The sequence below is a fragment of the Ambystoma mexicanum genome, chromosome 6q (genome assembly GCF_040938575.1).
Source record: "Ambystoma mexicanum isolate Mex_15411 chromosome 6q, UKY_AmexF1_1, whole genome shotgun sequence".
NCBI classification, from domain to species: Eukaryota; Metazoa; Chordata; class Amphibia; order Caudata; family Ambystomatidae; genus Ambystoma; species Ambystoma mexicanum.
The window spans coordinates 1,437,598,816-1,437,626,457 of record NC_090937.1 but is presented as its reverse complement, the minus strand read 5'-3'; the positions used below and the strand labels follow the sequence as shown (position 1 = coordinate 1,437,626,457).

General features: G+C 47.6%; 1 protein-coding gene across 1 annotated transcript in view; it reads right to left on the bottom strand.

Annotated features, from left to right (window-relative positions):
* Positions 1–2,054: 2,054 nt before the first annotated feature.
* Positions 2,055–27,642, bottom strand: part of TMEM129 (transmembrane protein 129, E3 ubiquitin ligase) — a 93,301-nt gene continuing 67,713 nt past the window's right edge. Inside the window, exon 4 of the mRNA XM_069632147.1 lies at positions 2,055–4,771. Coding sequence (XP_069488248.1) covers positions 4,523–4,771 — 249 coding nt within the window. The 3' untranslated portion in view covers positions 2,055–4,522. The remainder of the gene's footprint in view (positions 4,772–27,642) is intronic.

Sequence of the window (27,642 nt, the reverse complement as noted above, 5' to 3'; positions counted from 1 at the left end):
CAGGGCTATGAAGCCCAGGTTCCTGATCGACACACTTCCATGGTTTATCATTAAAAGAAATCAGGACAACAAGCAACACTTCTGAAAGCTCCAGATTGTGGAAGCCCTTTCCCTTGTTCAGGAAGACCAAAAAACCGGTATCGGTGCCATGATGCCCCACAGGGGTAAACATGTGCTCTATAAATACATCTGTTATGCTAGGAGGGCTTTAATAGATCCAAGTTTGAGAAGTTGCTCAAAGCTTGATTATACCCAGAGTAATCCTATGTACCTTTCCTCCAGCTTTTCTGTGGTTGGATTTATTTCAGTTTTCTTCCATTAGGAGGCCAAATGCTGACTCTTACAGATTTACGAATGCTAGTAGAGAACCACGTCGAGGGATGTTACACCCCAGCGATGTAAGAGGCCTGGATAGAAAAGGGGATGGACTCTGCCCAGTACCTGATATTGTGGGCCAATAGACACAGGAAGTCAGACCTAGTGCCCACCTGCAGGTTGATGTAAGACTACGCCACAATACGCTCTATGTGAAGTAAGCCGGACCCCCAAGCTAACTCCAGACTAGCATTTAGGGTAGCCGAAAGGGCTCACCAATTTAACAATAGCTTCCAGATTCCATGGTCCACTTCTTATTGATGGCGAAGATGGCAGCACTGCACCCCAGCCCATCACGAGACTCAGGGCGGGCATGCAAAGGATCTATAGGAAAGCCCTGGAGAAGGTGATCCTCGTTGAGCCACCAAGCCACGTTCTCTCTGATGTGGGAATGCCACTCTAATCATTATGGAGTAACCCATTGAGGCAGAGTCCCAGTGAGTCAGCAAATGGATTTAGTAGTGACTGCGGGTGGTGCCTGTCCCATAGAATAACAAACCATATGCTGCCATATCCTCCTGGCCTGTCAACCACTGGTGAGCTGTGGCCCAGTCCTCATTCGGAAGGGCCATACATCTTGTCTGCAGCTTAGGTGAGACTCACTCTCCCTGCTGTTGAAAGGATCGCTAAAGAATGTCATCTCCTGTGTGGGAATCAGCAGGGATTTCGTCATATTCAGTAGCCAGACAATCCTCTCCAGGAGGCAGCACATAATAGTCATGTCCAGCCATTCCCATTGTAAAGGAGAAGCACCGATGAGCCAGTTGTCCAGCTATGGATGGATGTACAGTGATGTTCTGTGTAATATAAAAGAGTGCTACTATAAATGTCAGAAATGCTGTAAACACGCCTTTATATCCAGGGAGACGATTACAGAACAAAGGGCAGCATGTAGAACTGATAATTGTATGTCCTTGCTACAAACCTTAGAACACGTCTGTGACCCCAAGATGATATGGCATTGACAGTAGGCATCCAGGAGGTTGATGGATGTTAGGATAGCCCCATTGGAAATCATGGGGGTTGACCCCCTGCAAATTCTCCATCGTGGGGTTTGATGGGGAGCTCCTTGTTGAATAAACTGATCCCGTCACTCCACCAGAGGCTTTGCTATATGGAAGATGGAGTTCATGCCCTATTGCCATTTTTGGTCTGGGTACTGGGCAGATTGCTTCGTTATGGAAAAGATCCACAGTTCCCTCCTTGAGAGGCATCCTGTTCTGGGGATTCTTGGTCCAGGAAGTGATAGCTAGACCAGATTCAGAGGAAATTAACCGAAGTTGATGGAATATCCACTGGAGAAAGAAAATGGCCAAGCCCCAGCTGTCTCCTACTATTTCTTTACAGACCTTGCCAAAAAGCTGAAGGCTACCCCCAATGGAGATGGCACATGGTGTTCCCTACTCCAGGAGACAGGAGGTTGCTGGGGTTAGAGTTCAGTTTAAATCTCAGTCACATACACAGGGCCATCCTTAGCATGAAGCCCAAGTTCCTGATGGACACTTCCATGGTTTTAGCATTAAAAGCAATAGGGACAACAAGCAACAAACTTAGGCTTGATGGCTTGTAACCCCATCTATAAAACGTGTTCCACATGCAGCATCTGGGCGTCTCGTACATCTGCCGGCACCAGCAAGGAACATTTGACCGGGAAGGCATACAAACTTGACATACACAGATTTCCGAAAATACTTGAAAATATTTCTGGTTTTGAATTATAATTCCAGATGCAGTGTGTAGAGCAAGAACAATACTGAATTAGGCCACAAATATACTCATCTCCTTATAAAATATGTTCTTTTTCCTCAGTGCATAGGGACATGCACTGTTCTAATTTCCTGTCTAAAATTATACACAGCAAAATATGAACAGTCAACAAGTGAACAGAGATTTTCTAATGTACAGTGATTTAGAGAATACCACTTTTTAAATAAAAAGAAATGATTGAACAGTGATGCTGCAATTCATAATACACAGCCACGAAGGAAAAGAAAACAAACATGGGTCAAACTTTGGTTGCACACAAGACTGAGAAAGACTTATTAAACAGGAGGGGAACATTTAAAGTAAAATCAGCAGAAACTGCCTAAAAATTCATAGATTCGGAAAGGCTGGGAGTTTTAATCCCTAGAATGCACTTTGGACAATATATACATATTTAATATGTTTCATTTGCCCTTATTCCATATACATACCACCAGAATATTCTCTGGAGGCTGGAGCGCAAAGTCTTCATGCAAAGACTTGATATAACGAACAAAAAAAGTTGCTCGCACTAGGGTGCACAAAAAGCAGAGCACAGTGTAGGCAACATCTCTGAAAGGAGGCATCACCTGGTTCCTGGGTCTCTCAGGACTGCATTTGCCCCATTGCCAGTATGCCATTGATGGCAAGGAGAATGCAATCTATATTGGAGTAAATGGGAAGGGTTTTGCTTGCCATTTCAATGACGGGAGAAGACAGGACAGAAGCATCCAGATTAGAGTGCTGGCTGCAATATTTCAGCAGCCATGACTTTCAGGCTAATAATTGAACACATTAGTAAGAATTTGGTCAGTGATTCCTACATGAAAGTTCACCGGTCATGGATTGAACAATGTAATGAGTACAGTGATGATTTTGCAAGACAGAAATATACTAAGAAAAATACTTGCACAATCATTTGCATTCTCAAATAAAATGTGGAGATTTGTAACTCGAGCCATTTCTGGAAATTGCATTAAAGCATCAAATACTCCACCAGCAGCACCACAGATTGCCGGTCTGCAGAAGCGCATGTCAAGCAGTTAATTTTTCATCAAATTAAATACCACTCAACAGCGTTCCGGCACTCCTCCCCGCCTACGTCTAGGGATATTAAAACGCAGTCCATTTTAGACAGAGTAATTATCCCACTGCAGGCAAATTGGTTCGGAATGAGAGCAAAGAAGTGATGACTTTTTTCCCCCTAGTGGATGATCCCCATGTTGCTGCTGGTTGGCCAGTTACTGCATATGATTCGTAGACTGTAAAACATCACATTTGCACACTTAAATATGCATGTTGGTAAAGGAAGCGCTTACTTGGCAGGGCGATTTCTATGGCGTCTGGAATACGAGTGATGGTTCATGATGATTATGTCAAGAAAATGAAATGTGAGCAAGATCTTCCCAAGACCTTCCCCTCACCCAATTCTCTTTAAAGTCTAAATCAGGACCCCTACTGCTTTACAATGTTTTGAGTCGACTCCCATCATCCACTCCAGACACCACTGTCTATGCGGGCTAGGGCCGAGGGGAGTTCTAATCCAAAACAACGGGGATCCAATGGTTGCCAACCCATGATTGAGATGTCCAATGAACGGTCTACTCTTTTGGAGGAGTAGACTGCTCTACAGTCCCAACCAACTAAATTACATTGCGGTAAGGGTTGGGGGTGGATTATTTCTATGGTAGCATTAAGCAAACAAATGTTTAGCTAAACTCTACCAACTTGAATCTGTACAATGCAAGCCCTCAATTGAACCAGGTACTGAAGGCCACATGTTCACACCCGTCCCAGTTCTTTCCACGTTCGATACAAAACAAGAGAAACGTTGGCACATTTGCAGACTCACATAAACCTGGCCATGTAAACAGAACTAACTGTTCTGAGCATCTAACCAAAGTCAAAGAGATGAAAGGCGATCACTGAGAGACCCACATCCTTAAAGCAAAGAAGCAATAATACCACAGAATAAGCCGGAGGTGTGTAACTGGGCTGTTTCAAAAGAGCCAAATCCTTAACAGGACTCCAAATCGATGAATTGACTTAGATACACAATGGACAAAGACCATCATCGGCCAGCTATTGGAGTTATGCAAGGCACTGTTCCCATTATAATTCTACCTAAAGACCTGAGCAACTATGAGGGAATAAGGCCCCCGCTGTCCAGAGAGGCGAGTGTCCTCAACTCCATTGAAAAACGCATCTGTCCACAGCTCCAAAACAACACAACTTCTTGCTAAAAGAATATATTGTTCCTCAGCAGACAACCTTGGAGTGCAAAATCCAATTCCATTGCATTTCTTTGCCAAGCACAGCCAAAACCAGTAGAATTAAAAAAGAAATAAAAGCCAAACTCCAAGAGGAATAAAACAATCCAACCTAGATTGTATCGAAAGTTTTTTTAGCGCACAAGACAGACGTCTAAAATGCAGAAGTTGGCCCTGCATGTAGGGCAGGGTACATGACTGGCGAGCCAGGTTTCACGATGCTGCTGGTCCTGTCTGCTAGCAAACCACTTGCCCATGCACGTTAGGCACCACATAGGACGGCAGTAGCATTGCTGACATTCGCCTTCATTGGGCTCCCGGCACAGCTTCACCAGCTTGATGTTGGCATTTATCTGCATGCATCCTATGCATGGCTCCAGCTCCTTTAAAATCAGAAAAGAAAAGGATATCCGGATTAGAAACTGAACATTTGTCTGCTGCTGCACAAAATACTCAAACACCTTTCTGTCGGAAAGCTGAAAAAACCATCGGCAATGCAGGAGGTTAAAAGGTTCCACAAATCAAATGCCACCTTCTTCACTGCAGTCTCGAAGGAAACTCACTAAGCAAGATTTACAAGATGCTCTGAAAATTCACCACATTATCTGTGATCAAGCAGTTCTCAATGCATTCAGGTCATTGGAGAATACAATCTCCAGCCAGAGGCGCTTCTTGGGGTGGTGGGGTGGGGAGGGCGAGGGGTTGGAGTGGCTGAAGAAAGTGGTCATGAATCAAAACGCGTTACATTCATAAATAGCTTATTACAGAGTTGTGCAACATCTCTAGTATAGATGCCAACACAGGGCTTACATGAACACCAAAATATTTACAACTATAATATGGGTGGCAAATGTCAAGCCGTTTTCAGCCACATTTTAGGGGAGTGCCCAGGATTAGGGAACCACTGGGGCATGCCCCACCTGCTCTCTGATAATAGGTCAGGACTTGAGTACAATGGAGTATTGTCATAAGATGGAATTCATATCACATGGAATTGGTAAAATTAAGGTCCCACAACATGGCAATGTGTATTGGGGTAAATATCTCAGCGCAGAGGTTCCGCCCTTAAAAAACCGACAGAGGAATTCAAGGTGGAATGCCACTGCTCCCGAGCAGCAAAAGCCATGTACACCTCAAATGTTTGAAGGGGCATATGGTTATGCTTCGGTCATGGCAGTATGGAAATGGATTTCTATTTATGGATTAAAAATGTAAAGGCCCTCACCAAGAAGTAACACAGGAAGGGAATATATTGATGGCTGGAACAGACTCACTGCTGGGTGTTTCACAAATCCAACGTCCTTTATATAAAAAGCTAACAACCCACCAGGCAACAAAGCACTACCCAGTGGGGGCAAAAAGGAGAAGACACCTTGGTTTGAACAAAAGTGTTTTAATCTATGTGCGAAAGAAGTTAGATGTTTAATTTTACTTGTAGCTGGTAAATCAGTTCACCAGGGGCCAGATTACAGAAAATGTGCACCGGTGCAAGTGCAAAGGTGAACCGTATCGGCACTAGGGCAATGTTTTCCTTAGTTATAAAAAAAGAAAAAAAACCTTGGACCATATTCAAAAACATTTGCACTGTGTAAAGTGCCACAGTACGGTATAAACAGTACGGCAGAAACGGCCCTAGTGAAAACAAACACGCACTTTCAATGAATTTTTACAACAGGGCAAAGTTGCACTAGAAAAGGGTTGTGGCTAGTTCATGGATGGATTTACACACAGGAATAATTAATTTGAACAAATAGCGATTTTTTATGGAAAAATAACCCTGCATGAAACCCCTAGTTGAAAGGAGCAAAGAAGCAGAGAAAAGACCAATGATTAGGCTGGAGGAGTAATCCAGTCTGCTGTGGATGAGGGTAGTTAAATTAGCGTTTTGGTAGAATGAAAGGAGAGATGGGACACACTTTATGGATGTTCAGAAGGTTAGGTATGGCAGTGATAGTAGATCAAATGCCCGCAGTTTCAGGTTCCTCTCTTAGGGAAGCTCTAGACTGAGCCTTGGGGAGTGAAGGAGCTGTGCGTGTAGGGATGTGGTAAGGAGGTCAGGTGGAAAGGCTACAGGAGAAGGGATTGTAATTGTTTATTTGTAAAGCGCTTATACACAATCAAAGTGCTTCAAAGCACTTGGAGGCGGGAAGGGAACAAGGGAATACAGTCGTCAATCTTAGGCCTTGAAGAATGATCTAACAATAGCTAATATACTAGGCCAGAGGCATATATACTAGTGAAGTACTTGACAAAGAGTGAGGGGATAAGAAGGGGTGTGGGGGGAGCGAGAGGAGCATACAGGCCAGGCGACATTTCATTTCAGGTTGTTCGTTGGTCATCTAGTGTACCTATGCATGAGTATTTCAAGCACAACCAAGCTAGGGAGGGAAGACAGGCAAGTGCAGGACAGACAGACTTGCAAGGCGTAGAACATTCAAGATCAAGGTCGTGCAAGTGCGCATAACAGGAAGTGCTAGGGAGCGGGAAGGGGACAAGTGCGCCCAGTCCAGCATGGGCCTGGGTTAAGTGCAGAGTGGCTGCCCCTTCCATGGAGCATACTGCAGTAAGGCCAGGCAAAGTGCAGAGGCCCGGAGGCAAGTGCAGGACTGGCAGGGGAGCCTTGGACTTGTGAGGCTCTGGAGGTGTACCAGGCAACCAGTCAGCTAACTGAGCAGGTTGGGGGAATGGAGGGAAAGAAGCGAAGAGAAAGGAGAGTTTGCAGAACTTAAGGAGGACCGGCTCAAGACGGAGAGAGGTAGGTAGCCTGTTCCATAGGGAGGCACCTGCAGAGGATAAATCTCTGGAGAATCGGCTCACCCGCACAGAGTTGGAGGAGACTGAGCAGAGGGCTCTAGACAGAGAGTATTTGGGAAGAGAGCGTTGTAGATGGTAAGGACCCCGGCCCCAGAAAGCCTTGTGGACTATGCAGAGAACTTGAACTTGATCCTTGCAGCAACGGGAGCAAGTGGAGTGAGAGAGTGGTCCCTGTGCTTGAGGCCAAGGACAAGTCTCAAGGTTCTGTGCTGGATAAATTGCAGAGGTCGGAGAGTAGAAGTAGGAAGATTGAGAAAGACTGTTGCAGTAGTCCAGTATGGAGAGCGCCAGGGATCTGGAGACAGTGAGCCTCTGGGGGAAGGTGAGAAACCTCTGAGGAGATGTAACTAGTAGTGAGACTTTTCAGACATGTCTGAGATGTGAGAAGAGAAGGAGAGAGTAGAGTCGAAGATGACCCCCAGATCTCTGCCTCACTGGGGTGTGGGGACGCAGGACAAAGGGAGTCCAGCCAGCGAGAGAGTGGGGAAAGTGGGAGGCAGGATCCCAATAAGGACGATCTCTGTCTTGCTGGCATTAAGGCAGAGATCGTTAGCATCACACCAGGACTGAATTGCAGACAGAGTCAGAAAAGAGCGAGGAGGAGAAGAGGCCAAGAGTAGCCTGAAAGATAGCCATGTGTGAAGCAGAAACCTGTGCAGTTCTCTTAGGGACCACTGCAAAAGGCTTAAGACTACAGGTGTTGGCAGTAAATCCAATTGGTAGCAGTCTGTACCACCCAGATTTACCCGGTAGCTGTGGCTGAGCAGCCAGACATCTCTCAAGAAGAGTTAGACAGTATATAGAGCATACAAGATAGGTACCAAAATACAGTAGCACAAGCAAACACTGACCAGAGCTTGGGTATAGAAGTATATCATTATTTATTTAAAAACACACTTTATAATATACACTAACACGGCAAGCAAGTTCAAACACAGTCACTATTAATATATATACATCCCTGATTATTTATTGAACATGTCTTAGTTAAAACACCACTTATTTTCCGACAGAGGTGAGCGCTTAACCTAAGATGGCACTCCAATAAGTTAATTAAAAAGGGAGGGAAACGGGCAGAGTTTAGGAACATTCACAATACCAACACTTTAAGCGAACCAGAGCAAGTCAGAAAAGGCAGAGTCTACTGAGGAGCAAGAAAGTAATAGGCCAGGCCCACTCTTGGAGAGAGCAAGGCGGAATGTGTCCAAGATCACACAGTTGAATTGTACTTTTAAAGAGTCTTTGCAAATAATTCAAAAAGGGTTGGATCAAGTCAGGAAAAGTTAGTTAGCAGGTCCCAAGTCACCCCAGGATAGAAAGTCAAGGATTTACGGGATACCTTGAACAGTCTGTTGCAAGGGAGCCCAGGCGGGACACAGTACCTGAAATGGTGAGAAAGCTCCAGCGGGGGCAGTTGTTCCTGGCAGCGGGTGCACGTCGGTGCTTCGTCCAGGGGAAGAGAAGATCTCGACGTGGAGGAAAGCTGGAGGTCGTTGCACTGCCAGGGAAGAAACCAGCCGCGGAGTTTCCCTGTTAAAGGGTACTACCCTTTTATTCGCGGTAGTGGTGAAGCGTGGCTATCCAGACGCCGGGGTGCTTGGCACGGGCGATTCGAGCATGGGATGATCCAGGAAGGCGAAAAAGAGGGCGAACTGGTTATCCCCACCAGTTCAGAGGAAGAAGACTCTCCGGGATGAAGATCTTCTCTGTCGTTGGGAAGTGGTGAGACGGTTCAGCAGGGCTCCACCGGTGGTGTCGTTGTTGCAGGTCGGCTCAGCTTCTCCCTCTTTGGATTCTTTGGTCCTGTAGCGACTTCTGAAATTCCAGTCCCCAAAGCCCTGCTTTTATGCAGAAAACCCCCATTCATCAGTCCAGCTGTCACTCAAACATGCTAAGTGGTGAGCCGGGCGGCTCACCACTGGGCCAATCACACAAGAGTGCGACTTGAGTTGCCGAGGCAACTCAGGCCAGGGTGCCTAAACCCCCCGCCCCCACACATCCTGTAGAACCAGACAGAGTGGCACCACTTGGAGGATTCTGTGGAGAAGCCCGCCAAAAAGTGGAACAAAGGGCTCGACTTGGGTTGGAGTTACAGAGGCGAACACAAACGCTATTTTAAAACTGAGTCCTTGCAAAAAAGACCCAACCGGGGAATAAATATTAAATAAATAACCCAGCAGTATCTTTAACATTGCACCAAAAAGTGGTGCGTTTAAAATGAATGGGAAAATCCCATAAGAAATATTCAGTTGGAATATTTTGCGTGGTAACCACCGCCACCAGCCAGAAACTCGACGAGGGGGGACTGCACAGTGCCCCCTCGAAAAACAGACCCAGGGGCAATCTAATTGCCCCTACCAGTACTTCCACAATATGATGGTTTGTACTGGTTCTGTTCACAATTTAAGACTAGTAAACTCAATGGTGACTTTACATGCCCTGGGAGACAGTGGTCAGTCCCAGGGTGTGGAGTCTATGGTGGGGTGTCACTATGACACCCCTGTGTTACTGCACTGAGGGTGCTGTGTAACACACTTACCAAAAACCACATGAAACCCTATGGAGTAAAAGACCCCATAGCCCATTAAACACATTACAAAGTCAAAGGATATCTCAAATCATGTCTAAGAGTGGGAGAAAGAGAGTCTCACTCTTAGCAGGAGAAAAAAATAAACCCCAAAAATCCAGCAAAGCTGCTGGGGGACTCACTAGGTTTGGGAGATTAGCCTTAACAGAGAATTCTCCCTAACAGTGTGTCATCCACATAAAACAAAGTTGGAGGTCAAGGCAGAGATCATGTGGGCCAAAGGGACCATGTAGATATTGAAAACATCAGGGGGGCTAGATTAGATCCCTGGGGGACACCACAAGTATAGAGAGTGATAGCGGCGAGAAGGGACCCACATTCCACCTGGGAATGACGGTCAGAGAGAAAGGACGCAAGCCACGCCAGGGCCTGATTTGTGATGCCATGGGTATCACAGAGATGGGTGATCAGGATGTTGTGGTTTACTGTATCAAAAGCAGAGGAGAGGTCAAGGTGAATGAAGACAGAGGGAGAGTTAGAGTCAAGGTTTGAGAGCAGGTCTTCACGGTGTTCAGAAGAGCAGTTTCCATGCCTTTGGATGCTCTAAAGGCAAACTGATGGTCATGGAGACAACCAACAGATTCAGTGTGGAGGGTAAACTGAGAGATAGCCAAATTCTCCAGGAGTTTTCCCAGGAAAGGATTGATTGAGATCGGGCGAGAGTTAGCTGGAAAAGAAGGGTCAGCAGAGTTTTTTTTTATTTTAGCAGAGGGTGCACAAGAGAATGCTTGAGGGAAGTGGGGAAACCTCCAGTGGCGAAGGTGGGGTTGCAGAGGTCTGCCAAGGCTGGAGCTAGTGGGTCAATGTTGTTCTTGATGGTTTGGTAGGGGCAAGGGTCTACCTGTTTGGAAGAGGCTTTCATAGACCTGACATGTCTAGAAACCTCCTTAGGTGTGACAGGGAGAGGGAGGAGAGAGGAGGGCGGGGCGGCCGAGGGGTGCCCAGTAGATGATGGGGCATGAGTGGGTGCGGAGGAGAGAGGAAAGGATGTCCTGTGTTTTGGCTGTGAAGTGTGCAGCCAGGGCCCTGCAGAGGATGTGGTTGCAGTAGGGTTGGCCAATTCCTTACAGACTGAGTTTGGCCATGTTGTTGGAAGCCGCGGTGATGCAGGCTTGAATATGGACTCTTTCTTGACCCGGATGCTGAGTCTATATTGCCTTTGCAGAAGGCGGCAGGCCAGCTTGTCAGAGGGTGCACCTGAAGATCACCATTTCCGTTCCGCTGCCCTGCACTTTTGTTTAAGGTCAGTCAGATCAGAATCGTACCAAGAGTTGCATTTTTTGGGAGGCTTCAGTCAGACCCTCATGACAAGGGCAAGGATGTCGAGAGTATTTGAGATGGAAAATGTAAGTTAGAGAGGGCGGTGTCAGTGTGGGAGTCAACTGCAAGAGTGGAAGGAGGGGAGAAGGCGGAGGAAAATGCAGCCACTGACACGTTTTTTATGGGTCGGAAGACCTTGTAGGTGGGAGGCGGTGCCCGGTGTGTCAGTGCTAAAGGAGAACAGAGTTTCAAGTGAAAGGAGAGAGGAGAGTGGTCAGTCCATGAGAGTGTATTAGTGAAAGGGGTAGAGAGGGATGTCTGGAGATTAGAGCATCCAAGATGTAGCCAGCAGTGTGTGTCATACCGGAGGGTAGAATGGAGAGAGAGTGAGTCACATGAAGAGTCAAGATGGATGTTAAGATCCCCCAGCAGGAGGAGTTGGGAGGTGGAGGAAAGGAGAGAATATGCCAGGTCAGCCCATTCCAAAAGGAAGAGGGTGGACTGGCCCGGCGGCTGATAGGTGACCAAAGTAAGAGAGGAGACAGGGTAGAGCGAAAGAGACTGCAGACCAGGCATTCAAAAGATGAGTAGGCCTGAATGGAGAGTCAAGTGTGGCAACGTGGAGAAGATTACCATTTTTGAAGGATTTACAGGATAGGAGGTCCCAACAGTAAGCGGCGAGTGTGCCAAAGTGATAGGGGCAAGATAAGGCAGAGGGGCCGAATGGAAGTGCAGGCAAGGGAGGCTGGAAAGTAGTAGATGGCAAGGGAGCCAGTGAAGGAGGGGCCACAGAAGGCAAGGGAGCCCCAGATGCGTCAGCAGTGGGGGGCAAGCACACCAGCGTGGGAGAGGCCGACAAGGAGGTTAGGGATGAGTGTGTGGGCAAGGGAGCCAGGGTAGTAGAAGACGTCAAAGGAGCCATAGTGAGACAGGCAGTGTGGCCAGGTGGAGGCAAGGAAGCCAAGTTGAGTCTAGCAAGCAAGAGAGCCAGGGTGGCAGTAGGAGTAGTTGGCAAGGAAGCCAGTGGTGAGAAAGGTGGAAAGTTTATAAGGCAAGGGAGGAGCCTATCAATAAGAAGGAGATTGGGTTTAGACAAGACGGTACCATTTTTGATAGACATCAATGATGACCCCTGGAGGTTGAGGAGAAGGCAAGAAGGACCTCTCAGTGGGTGCCACCATTGATGTGTGAGGAAGCATAGGGAGAGAGCAGAGCAACCATATGAAGAGTCCATAGATCGGGGGAAGGCACAACGAAGGGGATGTCCGCGAGTCTCTCTCTGGAGGAAGCACTGACGTAGGTGTCAGCGATAGGAAGGCATGGGCTGGAGCCAAGGGTGTCCTTTTTAAGTTTCTTCCTGCCAGACTTGATGAGGGGGTGAAGGGTGGAAGATAGAAAAACAGTTGGAAGAGATAGAGAGAGCCATGAGGGGGCACGGAGTGTGCTACACTTAACCAGGAGGAGCAGCTGAGGCACACAGGAGGGAGTTTACAGGAGGGCACAAGGAAACGCAATCGGAATGGGAAGAAACAGTGGGAGCTAAAGGTGAGGGGGTACAAGGGAGCAAGGGACAAAAACAAAACAAAGAGCAAGGAAGTAAGTAGGAATTTTAACTAACAGAACAAGCAAATGCAGGATGTGAGCACAATCAATACAAGTGCAAAGCACACCTAACATCGATGTTTGTGCACAGGTATTACAGCACAGCAGTGCAGAAGTGTGGGAAGTGTGTTGGGAGCTCCGGGAAAGGGAGGAATCAATTTCAGGGGTAGATCATGCATAAAGGGAACATAAGTCAGAGAAAGGGCAATGAGAAATGCCTTGCAGGCAGAGGGCAAAAGTCAAGGAGAGATGAGGCAGGCCATTGTGCAATAGTCAGTACTCACATGATGGCATGAGGGATGTCAAAGTCTAGGGGCGCTTGCGTGCAGTGCACAGCATAGTCCAGATCATTGCCTGCCATAACAAAGAGTGGGCACAGACAGGGCCTTAGAGAAGGGCCTTCAGTGAATGGGCCGGCTCCCGCATCCCTGTGGTCCTGATTGGGTGAAGACGAGTGATCCAGCCAATTGCGTGCAGCCAGGCTGCCAACAAAGGAGGACTCCAGTGCCCTATACAGGGGCAGCCCTGTTGTAGGGAGTCCACGAGGAGCACAGTCAATGCTGGGCGATAGGAACAAGCCTCTCATTACACCAGAGGCATCACGAATGCCACGAAACTTAAAGCACCGTCAAAAATAAATGGAAACTTTGCAACAAAAAAAAACACAAAGCATGATGAAGTGAATAGCACTGGCGGGCAGGAGAAGATCACCCCACAGGAGTTACACATCAGGCAATGCATGGCTCGTCTAATGATGGAGTTTGTGATGCATGAGAACAATTCATGGGTGAAGGAGGGACGCATGAGGATTTGCTCATCATCGGAACAGATGACAGAAGGCTAAGTAGTAGATGAATTTACTGAGAGAGAAGGTGAAGAAAGGCTGCAGGGAAAAGGGGGGCAGTGGGAGGGCCAAGGATGCAGCGACCGGGCGATGATGGGTAAAAGATGGACGGACCGGGAGGGATTTATGTGGGCTGCTGCTGGGGCGGGAGGTTTGGGGGGGCTATAGAGGGCAAGAATGCAGGGACCGAGTGTTGGGGGAGAAAGCATGCAGGGACCAGGGGTGAAAGGATGGGGGCGGGGGAGAGGCGGTAGAGAAACATGCAGGTACCCGGGGGCAGAGCTGGAGAGGCTAAAGAAGAACAAGTTACTTTCTTATCTGGTAATGTTCTTTTGATGGGATGGTCCGACGACGTATTCCATATCTATGACAGTAATCAGCACAGCTGTGCTGCTTTGGAAAGTTTTCAGCATCTGCGTCCTGCGTCGATGACGTTTATATGCTGTCCTCAAGGGCCTCCGTCAAGCTGACGTCACCGGATGTTATAAGTAGGACGCACGACGCCCGTAGCCTCAGTTGTAGTTTTTTCCCCAGAACGTGTGGCACCAAACTACTGCCAGTATGAATACAGAAAGCCTTGCGGAAACATAAGCTGCAATCGCATAAGAAATTCTGTAGCTGGGCAGGTAGGGAGGGAGCGATATGGAATACGTCGTCGGACCATCCCAATGAAAGAACGTTACCAGGTAAGAAAGTAACTTGTTCTTCAAGGGGATTGGGTCCTCCGACGTATTCCATATCTATGACAGACTCCCAAAGCCGTACCAACGTATGGAGGAGGGAAAAAGAATTTAGAATATAGAAATTTAGAATGCCCAATTAAATTGCAGAGTAAAGGACCGCCTTGCCAAAGGCCAGATCCTGCCCATGGATAGAATCTAGGGAGTAGTGTCGTACAAAAGTATGGACCGAAGCCCATGTGGCTGCTTCACAGATGTTACCAATAGGAACACCCCTCTGCAGGGCAGTAGAAGCAGCCATACCCCTAGTAGAATGGGCCCGTAAGCCTACGGGAGGGTCCTTACCCACCAAGCGGTAACATTCAGAAATTGCCACGATAATCCATCTAGACAAAGTCTGCTTAGTAACAGCTCGTCCCAAACACCTTCCAGTGTAACCAGTAAAGAGCTGATCGTCCACTCTGACCCGGGACATGCGTGAAATGTAGAAACTTAAAGCTCTCCTAGGATCCAACCTATGGAGCCTCTCTTCTTCCTTACCAGGATGTGGAGGAGGATAAAATGCCGGAAGAATAACCTTCTGGCTTAAATAAAATTCCGACACCACCTTCGGAACAAAGGAAGGAAGGACGAACTCTAAGGACAACCCTGTCCTTATGAAACACAGTGAAGGGTGGCTTAACTGAAAGTGCCTGCAACTCACTCACTCTGCGAGTGGAAGTGACCGCAACTAAAAATACAGTTTTAAGGGTTAACGGTCTCAAAGGACAAGAATGTAAAGGCTCAAACGGAGCACCCATTAAGAATTTAAGAACAAGATTCAAATCCCAACCAAGCAACTGGAAAGGTGCTGGCGGTAACACATTAGTGAGCCCTTTGAGAAACTGAGAAATTAAAGGAATTTTAAAATAAGAACACTCCTCAGACGAGCACTTAAATATGGACAGCGCCACCAGGTAACCTTTAACGGTACCCACTTGCAGGCCCCATGTCGGCTAACAAAAGCAAAAAAGTCAGAACCACAGGAATGTCACATGAAAAAGGATCCACATTCTTAACCCTGCGCCAGTCGCAGAACTTTCTCCAACGGCAACGGTACAGGGACTTTGTTGCCGGCCGTCTGGCCGAAAGCAACACCTCCATCACGTCTTCAGGAAGGTCCCAATCCCTATACCTCAACCTTTGAGAAGCCAAGCGTGAAGGTTGAGGGATCTGACCTCTGGACGGAGAATCTGATCCCCCCCCCTCGCCCGTGAGAGCAGATCATCTCAGTAGGGAAGACGATGTGGAGGGCAGATGGACAAGTCAAGAAGGTCCGGGTACCACGTCCTCTGGGCCCAAGCCGGAGCAATGAGGATCATCCAGGAACCAAACCTCTGTAGCACCTGCGGGATGACGGGGACTGGAGAAAACACGTACAGCAGTGGGAAGGACCACTCCACCACGAACGCGTCTCCCAAGGCTCCTTTTGGAGGAAATTCCAGCGAGCAGGACCGTTCGCACTTCTGGTTGACACTGGAGGCGAAGAGATCCACTTGAGGGGTCCCCCAAAGGGCGAAGATCTCCAGGAGAATCTCCTGAGCCAGCTCTCACTCGTGAGAGATCGCGCTCTGCCTGCTCAGAGCGTCCACCGTCTCGTTTGCATCTCCGGCCAGATGAACTGCCGAGATTGAAACTGGATGGCCCAGAACCAGAGCTGCATCGCCTCCCTGCACAGAGGAAGTGACCCTGCCCCCCCCCCCCTTTTTATTGAGGTAGTATAAGGCCACTGTGTTGTCCGTCAGAATCAGGACATGCTTCCCTCGCACAGTCGGCAGAAAAGCCTTCAGGGCAAGCCTGACCGCCCTCAGCTCCAACAGATTGATATGGAGTCTGACTCTGACGGAGACCAACGACCGCTGACTGTCAACTCGTTGGCATGAGCTCCCCATCCCGTGAGGGATGCGTCCATCATAATCATCACCTCCGGTCAGGGCAGCCAAAATGGAGCCCCCTCTCATCAGATTGCCTTCGACGGCCCACCACAGAAGGTCCTGGGCGACCGAGGGTGGCACCTGAACGGAGCCCGACATCCGGCCGGCGGACTGAGACCACTGGAGCTTGAGAGCCCATTGCAGAGATCTCATCCGCAACCTGGCCTCTGGCACCAGAAGAATGCAGTATGCCACGAGGCCGGGTAACCTCAAGAACTGGAACGCCGGGAGACTCTGGGCATGTTGAAACTTGTGCACCATCTGGTGAATGTGATGAGCCCTCACCTGGGGAGGAAAACGCTGCCCCAGGGATGTGTCAAGCACTGCTCCGATGTACTGGAGCCGCTGGGTTGGCATCAAATGGGACTTCTTTAAGTGGAGGAGAAGCCCAGCTTGTGAAGGGAGTGGCAGGTGATGGACAGATGATCCAGGACTTGCTCGGGAGAGCGCGCCCTGATCAACCAATCGTCCAGGTAGGGGTAGACGTGAATCCCCCCTTTCCTGAGATACGCTGCCACCACCACCATGAGCTTGGTGAAGACCCTCGGGGCGGAGGTCAATCCGAACGGCAGGACCCGAAACTAAGTGCGAGTCGCCAACCGCGAACTTCAGGTACTTCTTGTGCTTGGGATGGATCGGAACATGAAAGTAAGGATACTTGAGGTCGAGAGACACCAACCAGTCCTGAAGTTGAAGGGCCTGGAGGACTTGAGAGAGTAACCATCTTGAACTTGTCCTTCCTGAGGAGCTTGTTCAAACCGCTCAAGTCCATGATGGGTCTCAATCCCCAGTCTTTCTTCGAAATCAAAAAATAAGGGTTATATCATCCCTTATTCCTCTCTGCTACAGGCACCAATTCTATGGCACCTTTCTCCAGCAGGGACTAAATTTCCTGCGCAAGGAGCAGATCCAGACTCTTCAAAGAGAGATTCCCTGGTGGATTGTCATGAGGCCTCTGCCGGAAAGGAAGACAGTAGCCGTGGACTATGATTTCCAAAACCCACACATCTGAAGTAATGGCACACCACTCTACAAGATGCTGCGCCAGCCTTCCCCAACCGGCAAACCATGGGACATGGCCTCATGACTAGGCTGAAGCGACTGCGGCAGTGCCTGAGGGCAAAGAGACAACTGCCCGAGCGGCCTTGGCACCTCGAGTACCCGGTTTTCCACCTCTGGCATTCCTACGGCGGCCCCTTTGACTTGCAGCTCCTCTCAATTTACTAAAGGATGAGTAATATCGAAAGGAACCTCCCCTCCATTGCTGTCCCCTAGGACGAAAAGGCAGAGGTTGGCGAACTGCAACCTCTCAAGGATTTCGTAAGCCTTGAAGCCAAAAAGATATTCACCATCAAAGGGCATGTTGAGGAACCGGGCTTGCACATCAGGAGCAAACCCCGACTTCCGCAACCACGCAAACCTGCGTATTACGGTGCTCGCCGCAATGGACCGGCTGGCACAATCTGCCATGTCCAGACCCGACTGAACGGACTCGCACATGGCATCCTTGCCATCCTGCACAATAGCAAGAAAACCATCCTGTTCCTTTCCTTTGGGAATATGTTCAGCCGCTAACGAACTACAGTTCCACAGAGTGTGCGTGAAACGTGACAAGGCACATACGGAGTTGGCTGCCTGTAAAGCCATACCCCCTGAAGAAAACACTTTCTTCGCCCAGCCATCAAAACGCGTGTCGTCCCCATCAGGAGGGATAGTAGGGCACGACGCCTGCTTTGCTGGGGCCATAGCCACCTTCCCCACCAAACTCTCCGGAGTGGGGTGCATGGTCAAGTAGCAGGTGTCGCTACTGGATGGGTGGTATTTTCGAGGCAAATACTTGCTCACTGCCGGGAGACTCTCCGGAGCAGTCCAAGCCACTGCCACCCTTCTTTGCAAGGCCATATGGAATGGCAGTACCGGGTCAGTTGGTGGACCTTGGTCAAGGATATCAGTCAGGTCATCCTGCAGAAAATCCACTGGTGGCGCAGACCACCCCAAGTATTCCGTGACCCTCAACATAAGGCACCGGTATGAGGACTCGGCATGGGTGTCAGGCTCAGGCCTACAGAACTCCACCTCCGGAGAGGTGCCCAGACCACTGGCGTCATGCAGCGACTGACGCAGGTCTTCAATCTGGCTATGACCAGACAAAATCTCATCAGGCACCTCCACAGGCACCATAACTTCCTCAGACCCCTCATCCACCTCAGAAATATAATCCAGAGGTTGGAATTTGGGCACAAAAAAAAAAAAAGGGACAAAGACATTTTTAGCTTTGGCCAGAGCCTTTCTGGGGGGATCCACCGTGCCATGGGGTACCTCCGACAAAGCAGCCTCGAAAGGCGTTGAGGGTGTCGACGGAATCGGCGTCTAGCGTGGCACCGACAGCTTCCACGGTGTCGACACTGTCCTCGAGGGCAGAGCCCCGAGCGTGTCCTTCGAGAGCCTGGGCGCCAAAGGCGTTGACGGCTTCCTCGGTGGTGGAGCCTCAAGAGAGTCCCTCGACGACCTCCGACGGTCTCTAGGGCGTCGAGGACCGGGACCTGGAACGGGCATGTCTAGAGCGTCCATCCTTGTCCGACCGGGACCTCGAAGGCGCCCGGTGGTAGCGACGACCGCTCGAGCCCGAAGGCAGACGAGTGGCGTCTCTAGCACGTTCACAGCCGGCGTCCTCCGTCCGCGCCATCGAAACGGAGCCCTGCGACTGAAAAATCGCCATCTCCTGAGTGGAATGCTTGTTGGGACAAGCAACCCGCCGACGGGCGGAGTCCTCGGACGAGGAAGGCGACCGGTGACAGAGCTTCCGCGAGTGCCTCGAAGAGGCAGAGGAATGGCAGGACCTACTCCTGGACCGAGACCCATCAGACTTACGCCAACAATGCGGAGAGTTGCCCCTCGAATCGGCCGTCGAAAGCCCAGTGGATCGCGACTTCAGGGGCTTGGCCACCTTACCTACAGAAAGCTTCTTCTTACGCTCCCGCAAGTCCTTCGATGTAAGCGACTGGCAGTCGACACAGTCATCCGTGTCGTGGTCCTCCCTGAGGCACCAGAGGCAAGCGTTGTGCGTGTCCGTCAACAACATCTTGGACACGCAGACCCGACACTTCTTAAAACCCGGCCGCAGTGTGGAAGAAGCCGAAGACATCATAGACTTCACAACTAACAGGTTCGAAGAACCAAAAGAACAGAACTCAGTAGAACCAAGGCGCGCCGAGATCTCCGAAGCGAACACATTCGCGGAAAAAAACGGAACTGAGGCTACGGGTGTCATACGTCCTACTTATAACAACCGGTGATGTCGGCTCGACGGAGGCCCTTGAGGACAGCGCATCGACGTCATCGATGCAGGACGCAGACAAGTTTTCCGAAGCAGCACAGCAGTGGTGATTACTGTCATAGATCTGGAATACGTTGGAGGACCCAATCCCCTCGAAAGGATTGGGGACCAGGGGAGCAAGGATGCAGCGGGTGTGGGGTGCAAGGGTCTGGGGGGGAATAAGGATGCAGGGGTGTGTGGGGTTGGGGAAGGAAGCAAGGAGGGGAATCAGAGGACGCAGGGAGGGGAATCAAAGGATGCAGGGAGGGGAATCAAAGGACGCAGGGAGGAGATGGAAGCTACGTTTAACAGGACAGTGATCACCTTAAGAAGTGGTGTCGAGCAAGAAATGAGGTTTTGTATTGTGTGAGGTTAGTTGGGAGGAAAGAGTGGCTGCTGCTTCAGGTAGGTGAGGTTGGAGTGGGTGATGGTTAAACGAGTATCATTGTGGAGAGAAGAGAGTCAATGATAGGTTTAAGGAAGATTTTCCAAGCATTTTGGTGAACGGTGTGAAACCATGTATCCTGAGTACCAACCAAAAGATAATTACAAATGAAGATTTTATTCTATGGCAGAGCCGTCAAGCTTCACTCAAGGAAGTAAAGGCTGGTGGACAGATACAGTTAGCCCCAAATAGACACCGTAAGAGAAAATGCTACACTGACACATTGAAAAATATATACTTCATATTTTTGGTTACACATAAAAACACAAAGCTCATTTAAATTGCAATAGACGAACCTAGTACATGCATTAAAAACAGTAAAGGCCTGAAGCAGACCCTTTTCATTCCTATAGCCACATTTGCAACCTGCATTTGGTGCTAAGCCAGGATCCCTAGACACAAGCACAATCCAGTTAGACTAACATTGCCAGACGTATGTGATCTCATTACACTCCTAGAAACGTAGAGACACAATGTCATCACACCTGGACACAGTATGCCAGTACATGTATATTAGGAGCATATTACAGTGATCCAATACATGTAATTCAAAAACGAACCATAGGCAAAGGCCTGCTAAATATGTTGTTTCTTTCAGTGACATCGACTTCGAGTGGGAGTAAAATACTGCTGAGGATTCAGTGGAGCAGGGCATAAAAGACACTGGAAAACCACACAAAGTGAAGCAAAAGATTTCATACAAGGTTCTCAGGAAGCTTCCTTTGGACAGGCTGCCCATTGGACAAGTTGCCGACTGGCACCCCATGTACCAACCAGAGCCATATCAAATAGGATTAGTGCGGCAGCGGGGAGTTTTCCACAATGCAGATGAGCAGGCTCAATCAGCAACACATCACATATGGCAATGACACTAACCATGCTTATACAGGAGCCAAATAACTGGCATATTTAGTTTGGCAACGTTATTGTGACCTTCCAACTGATGAAACTTTCACCAAAGGGACTACTGAAGTTATGGCCTATTCTCTTTGAGAATTGTTTTAAGGCGGGAGGTGTGATTTGGCACAACTAACATTCACCCCAAAAACAAGACACATTTACATCACAGGAAGATCTTGAGCGAATGCCAGACGCCACATGGTTGCACCAACACACTTAAAGTTAAAAATAATGCAATGGGCACACAAGCAATTGACATATCCACAGAGCAGGCTTGCACAGCTGTCACTTTTATGGCTACGACTGCGGCGATATTATAAACATCTACGTGATTAACCTGCGCGTGACATGACAAAGAATTAAGGATTACCAGAAGGCAAGTGCTATAGGCTGCCCCCCTTCTCACCCCCAGGGACCATAGCACCAAATTAACGGAATGACATAGTCCCACTACCTCAGAATCTATATGCGTTACTTGCTACCAACAACCTGTTAAATGTTGATGAAAGGAATTCTCTGCAAGGTTGATCATTTCCAAAGTAATAAAGGCTGACCATGGCCCACACTTAACTGGACAGGTCACCAAGCAAGTGAGTGGCGTTAGGCTTTTAGCATTTTCATGTAGAGTGACTAAACTACAAGCTGAAAGAAACAATGCCGTCATGAAACTACAGCCTAGAGCGTCAGTGGGGAGTCTCGTGCTGCACTTCTAACCTGCCAGTAACCTACTTGACTAAGACTTCAGTTTTGTGCTGCAGATAGATTTGCCCGTTTACACCAGATAACATATTTTAACACCACATCCATTGTTAGATGCCTCAGCGTTTTAGGTGCGGCTATACATGTAAAATAAATGCATACAATCAACCTACCACTAGCTTTACAGCAGCTACATTGACAGAAACACTTTGCAACAAAGTAAATACACTCATTGCTCAGTCTGACTGAAAGATGCCTGGCTCAGTAAACAGGCAAAGATTGGCAATCTTAACTGACAAATATATATATTGGAACTGCAACACACCGTTAATAAGTTAGTCTAATATATGGTGTCACAAAGGGAAAATGCATAAGAAAGGTATACAACAGATTGTAAGATACAAGAAGGTGGAGGGGTGGAATGAGTGGATAATTAACTGTAAATACATCCACTTTGTTTATTTTTCACCCTACACAGTGGTGGTTACATGGTCACTGAGGGATTGCCATCTGACAAGGGTGCAAAGACCAGTTTAAAAAACAAAAAATACAAAACTAGGGTAATTTCATCTCCAAAAGGGTAATCTGCTAACCAGATTCTCCTTTTCGGTCTACTCCATGCCAAAAGCATTGTGTACTTGTAACCTTCTGCATCAGTAGCCTGATCCATGATGCCTGCTCTACCCGTGGCATAGAGCACGTTCAAAGGTCACAAGATGCCCACTCGACAGACGCAGCAGCAGCAGCAGGACCCTGCCGGGCTGCATTTAAGATATACCCCATACCAAAACTATGATTATCAGAAGTAACCCATTATGGTGGTTAAGTAATCTTTAATATAATGTTATGCCTGAGTTTGGTATCCCGTTACTCCACTGACAGTAATTACTTCATAATAATTTACCACAAAGTAATTACTTAGAATTTTCATCGAAAATATTATGGAATTGTGGGGTAAGGGCTAAAGAGGGGATGGGGAGGGGTTTAGAGTAGGGGCAATGGGGAAGAGGACAATCGGGGGAAGACCCCCTAAACATTTTTTTTTTAAAAAAAAGAAATCTCAATGCACCAGAATCTTAAAGCTTCGAGAGCAGACCCAGAACTAAAGCCATCCAGCCGTCGAGTCCCTCCGTGTGTGCCTCACAGCAGCCGGAGTACCAGACCAGCTGAAAATCCCAATTCTGTCACACCTAACCGGTCACTCCATGTTCACTGCGCCTTGAACTAGAGGGAAGAGACCAGTGCTAAAAGGTGCACATTGGAGTAAAGCTGTGAGCCCCTCCTAAAGGTTCCCCGGCCTGGAATATAAACCAAGAATGAGACACCTTCACAGAATAAGATGCATACATCTTTTTAGCATCAACAAAGCACTTGAGCTGACAGAGGCGGCAACATAGGTTTCACTAGTGCTTTCTGCCTTACTTACAATCTTTTGCTCCTTAAATACTATTTTATTCAGCTGCATTAGCATGAAACGTAAATAACACAGGGTCCTTAGCAGATAAATCACCGGCATGGTGAACAGAAAGCTCGGTGAGTAATCTTTGTGAAGAACAGACATGCAGAGGGGACTCAACATGTGTTCCTTTCTATCCTTAGCCTGAATTCACAGGGGAGGGTCACCAACAGCTGGTATTTGGGCGTGCTATTTTGACTGCAAGTTATTTTCCTAACTGCCAGCCTGAGGGCACTGTCTGCAATTTAACACAGAAGTTGTTTGGGATTTCAATGGACGGTCGTGTGACGTGACAATTTGACAAAGAAAAGAGAACTGGTGTTCATTTAATGTAGATTTCCACACCAGCGCTTGTTTTTGTGCTCCTCCACCAATCCAAGCTATTGCATGCACTTCAACCAGCTTGACGCAGCATCGAGACCTAGCGGCGCCTGTCACTTGCTTGGCCCAAAACCACTTCTCAACGAAGCAACCCAAACCGGATGGAGTCACATGCGGACTCTGGTGTGGGGTTACAATTACGGCTCGGCCCAACTAGCCCATTGATGCACCCAAGATAATCATTTTGACGACCGTCTGCACTGACTCAAACCAGTGGAGCGTCACACATCACCCTCCCCCCCTCCCCCAAGCCACTCGAAGCCCAACTCTGCCTGCCCAAAGTGCGAAGAGATCCTGGGACTGCCCTGACCTGCATCACTGGGAGCCTCCCTTCAACCGTACAGAGCAACCACATTTGGCCCTACTCTATGCCGGCTTCCTGTTTGGGCGGGCCCACACAATCCAATGTGCCCAAACTGAGCTTGATCCACTCGCATCAATGTTCGACACCAGGTTTCAACATCTGTCAACCCACCAAGAACTAAAGCTAGGTACTTTTGACCGCAAACCGCCCCTTCGGGCCACTGGGACGATAGAGACTGGTTAGGTCACCTCAGCATCTTCTTTTACCCAAGACATATCTTTTTGTGGTTGGTATTTACCCATCACACTGTACTCACGCTAAGCGTGCTACTTTATTCTGTCTGTTGCTTCTCTCAGTCTGCCTCCTGGGGTGGGTTTTTGTACAGCATTTTCTAATTGGTTCTATTGTAGATGGTGTATTTAATTAAAGTACATATATTTTTATAGAACATTGATTGGACATTGCGTTACTGTATTGTTTGGGTCACTACTGGATCGCATTCGCACCAGTCTTAAGAGCATAGCCTTTCCACAACCCTTTATTCTCATCATTTGGTTTACATATACATAAAACACGATTTCAACATTCACACCCCTCTTAAGAGCTGGGCCCACATTACCACAAAAGGAAAAGGAGGTATATCTCTTAACTGTCTCTGTTTTACCTTTATGATTGCATTGGGTTTTGGTTTATAGAGTGTGAGGGCTGAGTGGGCCATTTAACCCGGACTCATCCTTGTACTCATGCAGAGAAGAATCCAATTAGTCAGTCTCCATCAGCCTATCAAGTGTACATACCAGAGTTGGATGCAAAAAAGCTGGGTCAATTCACCTCAAACCAAATCTGTACATGAGAGGAATGAAGAGCTGAAAGCGCTAGCGCCCAGCATAATATATAGTAAACACAGCAATAAAAACTCAGATGAAAGAACAGCAGACAACCTCAGCATGAACATAAAAAGGCATCACAGCATGCGCACAAACAACTTTGCAGCCTAGATATCCTCAGACAATGCATGCAAGCCAACGTTTGATAGATGTCAAGGAAAGACTTGGAAGAAAGAAGAGACCCACCACACCTAGGGCCATCGTTCATACACTGGAGGAATGTTTTATATTATTGTATGTCAATTACGTGTTTCTTTATGGATAAATGTAGGGGCAAATGAGGCAATATTGCAGAGGGAGCAAGGAGGGATAACTCATGCGGCAAGGTATCCATGCCAGACCCCAGGTGGAACGTCACACCAATAGGCAACATGTTTAAAAAGGTTTCCATTTCTAGATGCTCAATTATAATAAAGTTACCTTACAGAAGCTCTACCTAAACAAGAACCTATTTGACAATCATCAAGGTAATTAACATCACAGGGTGCACAAGGCGACATCTATACATTAAGACATTCTCCCGATATTCTCATCATTTGGTTTACATTAACCTTAGTTACAGTTTTATTCAAAAACTCGATTTCAACACAAGATCACTAACACATAAAACACAAATGCATTTCTTTAAAAAACAGTGTATAGAGGCAGATGAATGCGTCATTCATAGCATCGCCCCTCCCCTGCCTCTATATCGTAGGAAAAAAAGGAGCATCATTTATGGCGTCTGTCCCTGCTCTACCATCATACCACCCATACAAGTGACGCTATTCACAAAGGCAACCCTAGCAACCTTATCCTGGATCAATCGAAGAAGTGATGGATTGCCAAGCTCAAGAAGAAATGAACATGTAATCAAAGATGACAAAAGCAAGAGACATCACTGCCAAAACGGACACACGTGGACGCACTAGATACGAAGCAGATATGCACTCACTACGAAGATACACGGACACTACATCAAACTTGCATTTCGACATGAAGAATGTTACCTGCAACCAATAGACACTAGAAAACATCAGAACCAATGTATACGTTGAAACGCAAGGCAAATGAGTTACATGCAAAGCTTGCTTAATGTAGAAATGCAACGGTAACGAGTGGCCATTTTGGATAAAATGGCCAGCACAGCCATGTTGCAGTGAATGGAAAGCATTGAACAAACCTCAAAGATATAGGAAGATAAATTAGCTGAAAATACAGACCCGAACAAACCAGACAATAGCTGCACTACCCCTGCCAAGGTTACTGTGGAAAAGGGAGGTTTGCACTAGCACAGAGAAGAACAGAAGACACTAATTACTAAGCGTAAGACACATTTCTCTTAGATTAAGTAAAGAAAAAAAAGCCCTTGAAAGCCAGGTGCTTATTAGTTAAGGCTTTATATTGGAATAAAAAGTAGCTTGACAAAGTCTCCAGTGGCCAGCATTGGTAAGGATGACCGTATTAATAAGGGATAAAATCCAAGTAAAAGTTAAGCAGAATAATTCAAAACGTAGTCTCCTCAAAAGTGACATAGTTGGAGAACAGTGGCTATTCATTAGCTTCAGTCACTCCCCTCAAGTTCTCAGAACAAAGATGCCAGACAAAACCAAGTTCAAAGCTTAAGTCCTGCTTCATGCCTAGGAAATCAGAGATGGTGTCTTATTAACTCGGAGAAGCAGCACCGTCATACCACTCCCCCTGCCACAATTTTTGTTCATGTGCTGATGACCCGCCAAGAAGTCATGGTTGGTAAAGCCAATGCCATCCAATTCCCTTTCTCAAATGATGCCCTCTTGTAACTGTTGCAGTAGCCAATAGTTTGTTGTTGTGAGAATGTATTTTTACCTGTAACTATTTAGAGGTGGTCCAAGGTGTGGCAGGTAGATAGGTTGAGTCCAACTATAACTAACACCTATACATTGTATACATAGACGATTCCCCTAACCAATCCCATCTTCCCGTAGGTTTTTGTAATCAAGTTGTAATGAGAAGTCATTTGTAATGCATTTTTTATTCTTAAACTGTTGTGAAGCTCGAGAAGGACGAGAGCACAGCAACGTTTTGCGTTTACAGCTGCCCCAGTTTTTCTGGATTGTTAATAGAACAGGCCGTTGTCCATTACCTTGACTCTTCCGTTATTGGGTGAGGGATTTCCTGGCCTATCTGTTCTGCTCAGGACTTGGAGTTTTCCAGTCGTCCATTACATATGGTAGCGGCTTGAATGGTTGGCCAGTGCCCTCGGATTGTCGAGTCTTCCTGCTGCGAGCCAGAGGACTGACCCATGGAGACCAGAAAACCATGTGAGAACTGAGATGGACGTCAATAGCTCCCTTGGAGAAATTCCTGGCTGATCCCTGCTAGGCAAGAGCAGAGTGGCTGATTGAGGGAGGATCCATGCAAAAGGCCTCATCCAATCCACGGATGTAAGCATGGAGCATTGAATTGGCAAACAAAGGTGGGAGGGAATAGTTTGTATGACATTGGGGAAGAGAGATAAATGATGTATGTATGAGAGGATACCTGTAACCAGGATTATTGAAGATGGTCCATTAAACCTTGTGATGCTGTACTGAGTCAAGATATTGAAGAGTAAAAGATCTCCTGCTACAAGGAGGAGTGTACCACGCCCTTTTCGGGGGTTAACATTGATAGAGGATACCTTGTCAGAAAGAGCAGGAAGACGACCGTAGGTTTGGGGTTTTGTCTTGTTGCATTATATTGAAAGTGCACCCATATTATTATTATTATTATTTATTATATGTGTAGAGATTGCTGACGCCAGCAGGAGGGTGAGAAGTGGATGAAGTTGTAAAAACGAGGCTTTGTGGATATTGGTTTACATTGTAGAACACATGATGCTTTGGTTTGGGCTCAAAGGGCGAAGTCCTGAGCGTGGCCGACGTTTGTGGTGCTCGCTCAAACAGTTTTTGTTGTAGCCCAGAGGCTGGGCAAGAGGCATAGACAGTAAGAGGAAGGCACGGTTGATAGGAGATTGTGAAGGAGGAGTGAAAAGATAACGGGTTCAAAGGGTTATTGAGGTCTGGTAAGTGTCAGCAGTCAAGAGTGTGACATGCCATCATGGGAGACACTCCCCTTATGCATTTATGCAAATCTCTCCCCAGAT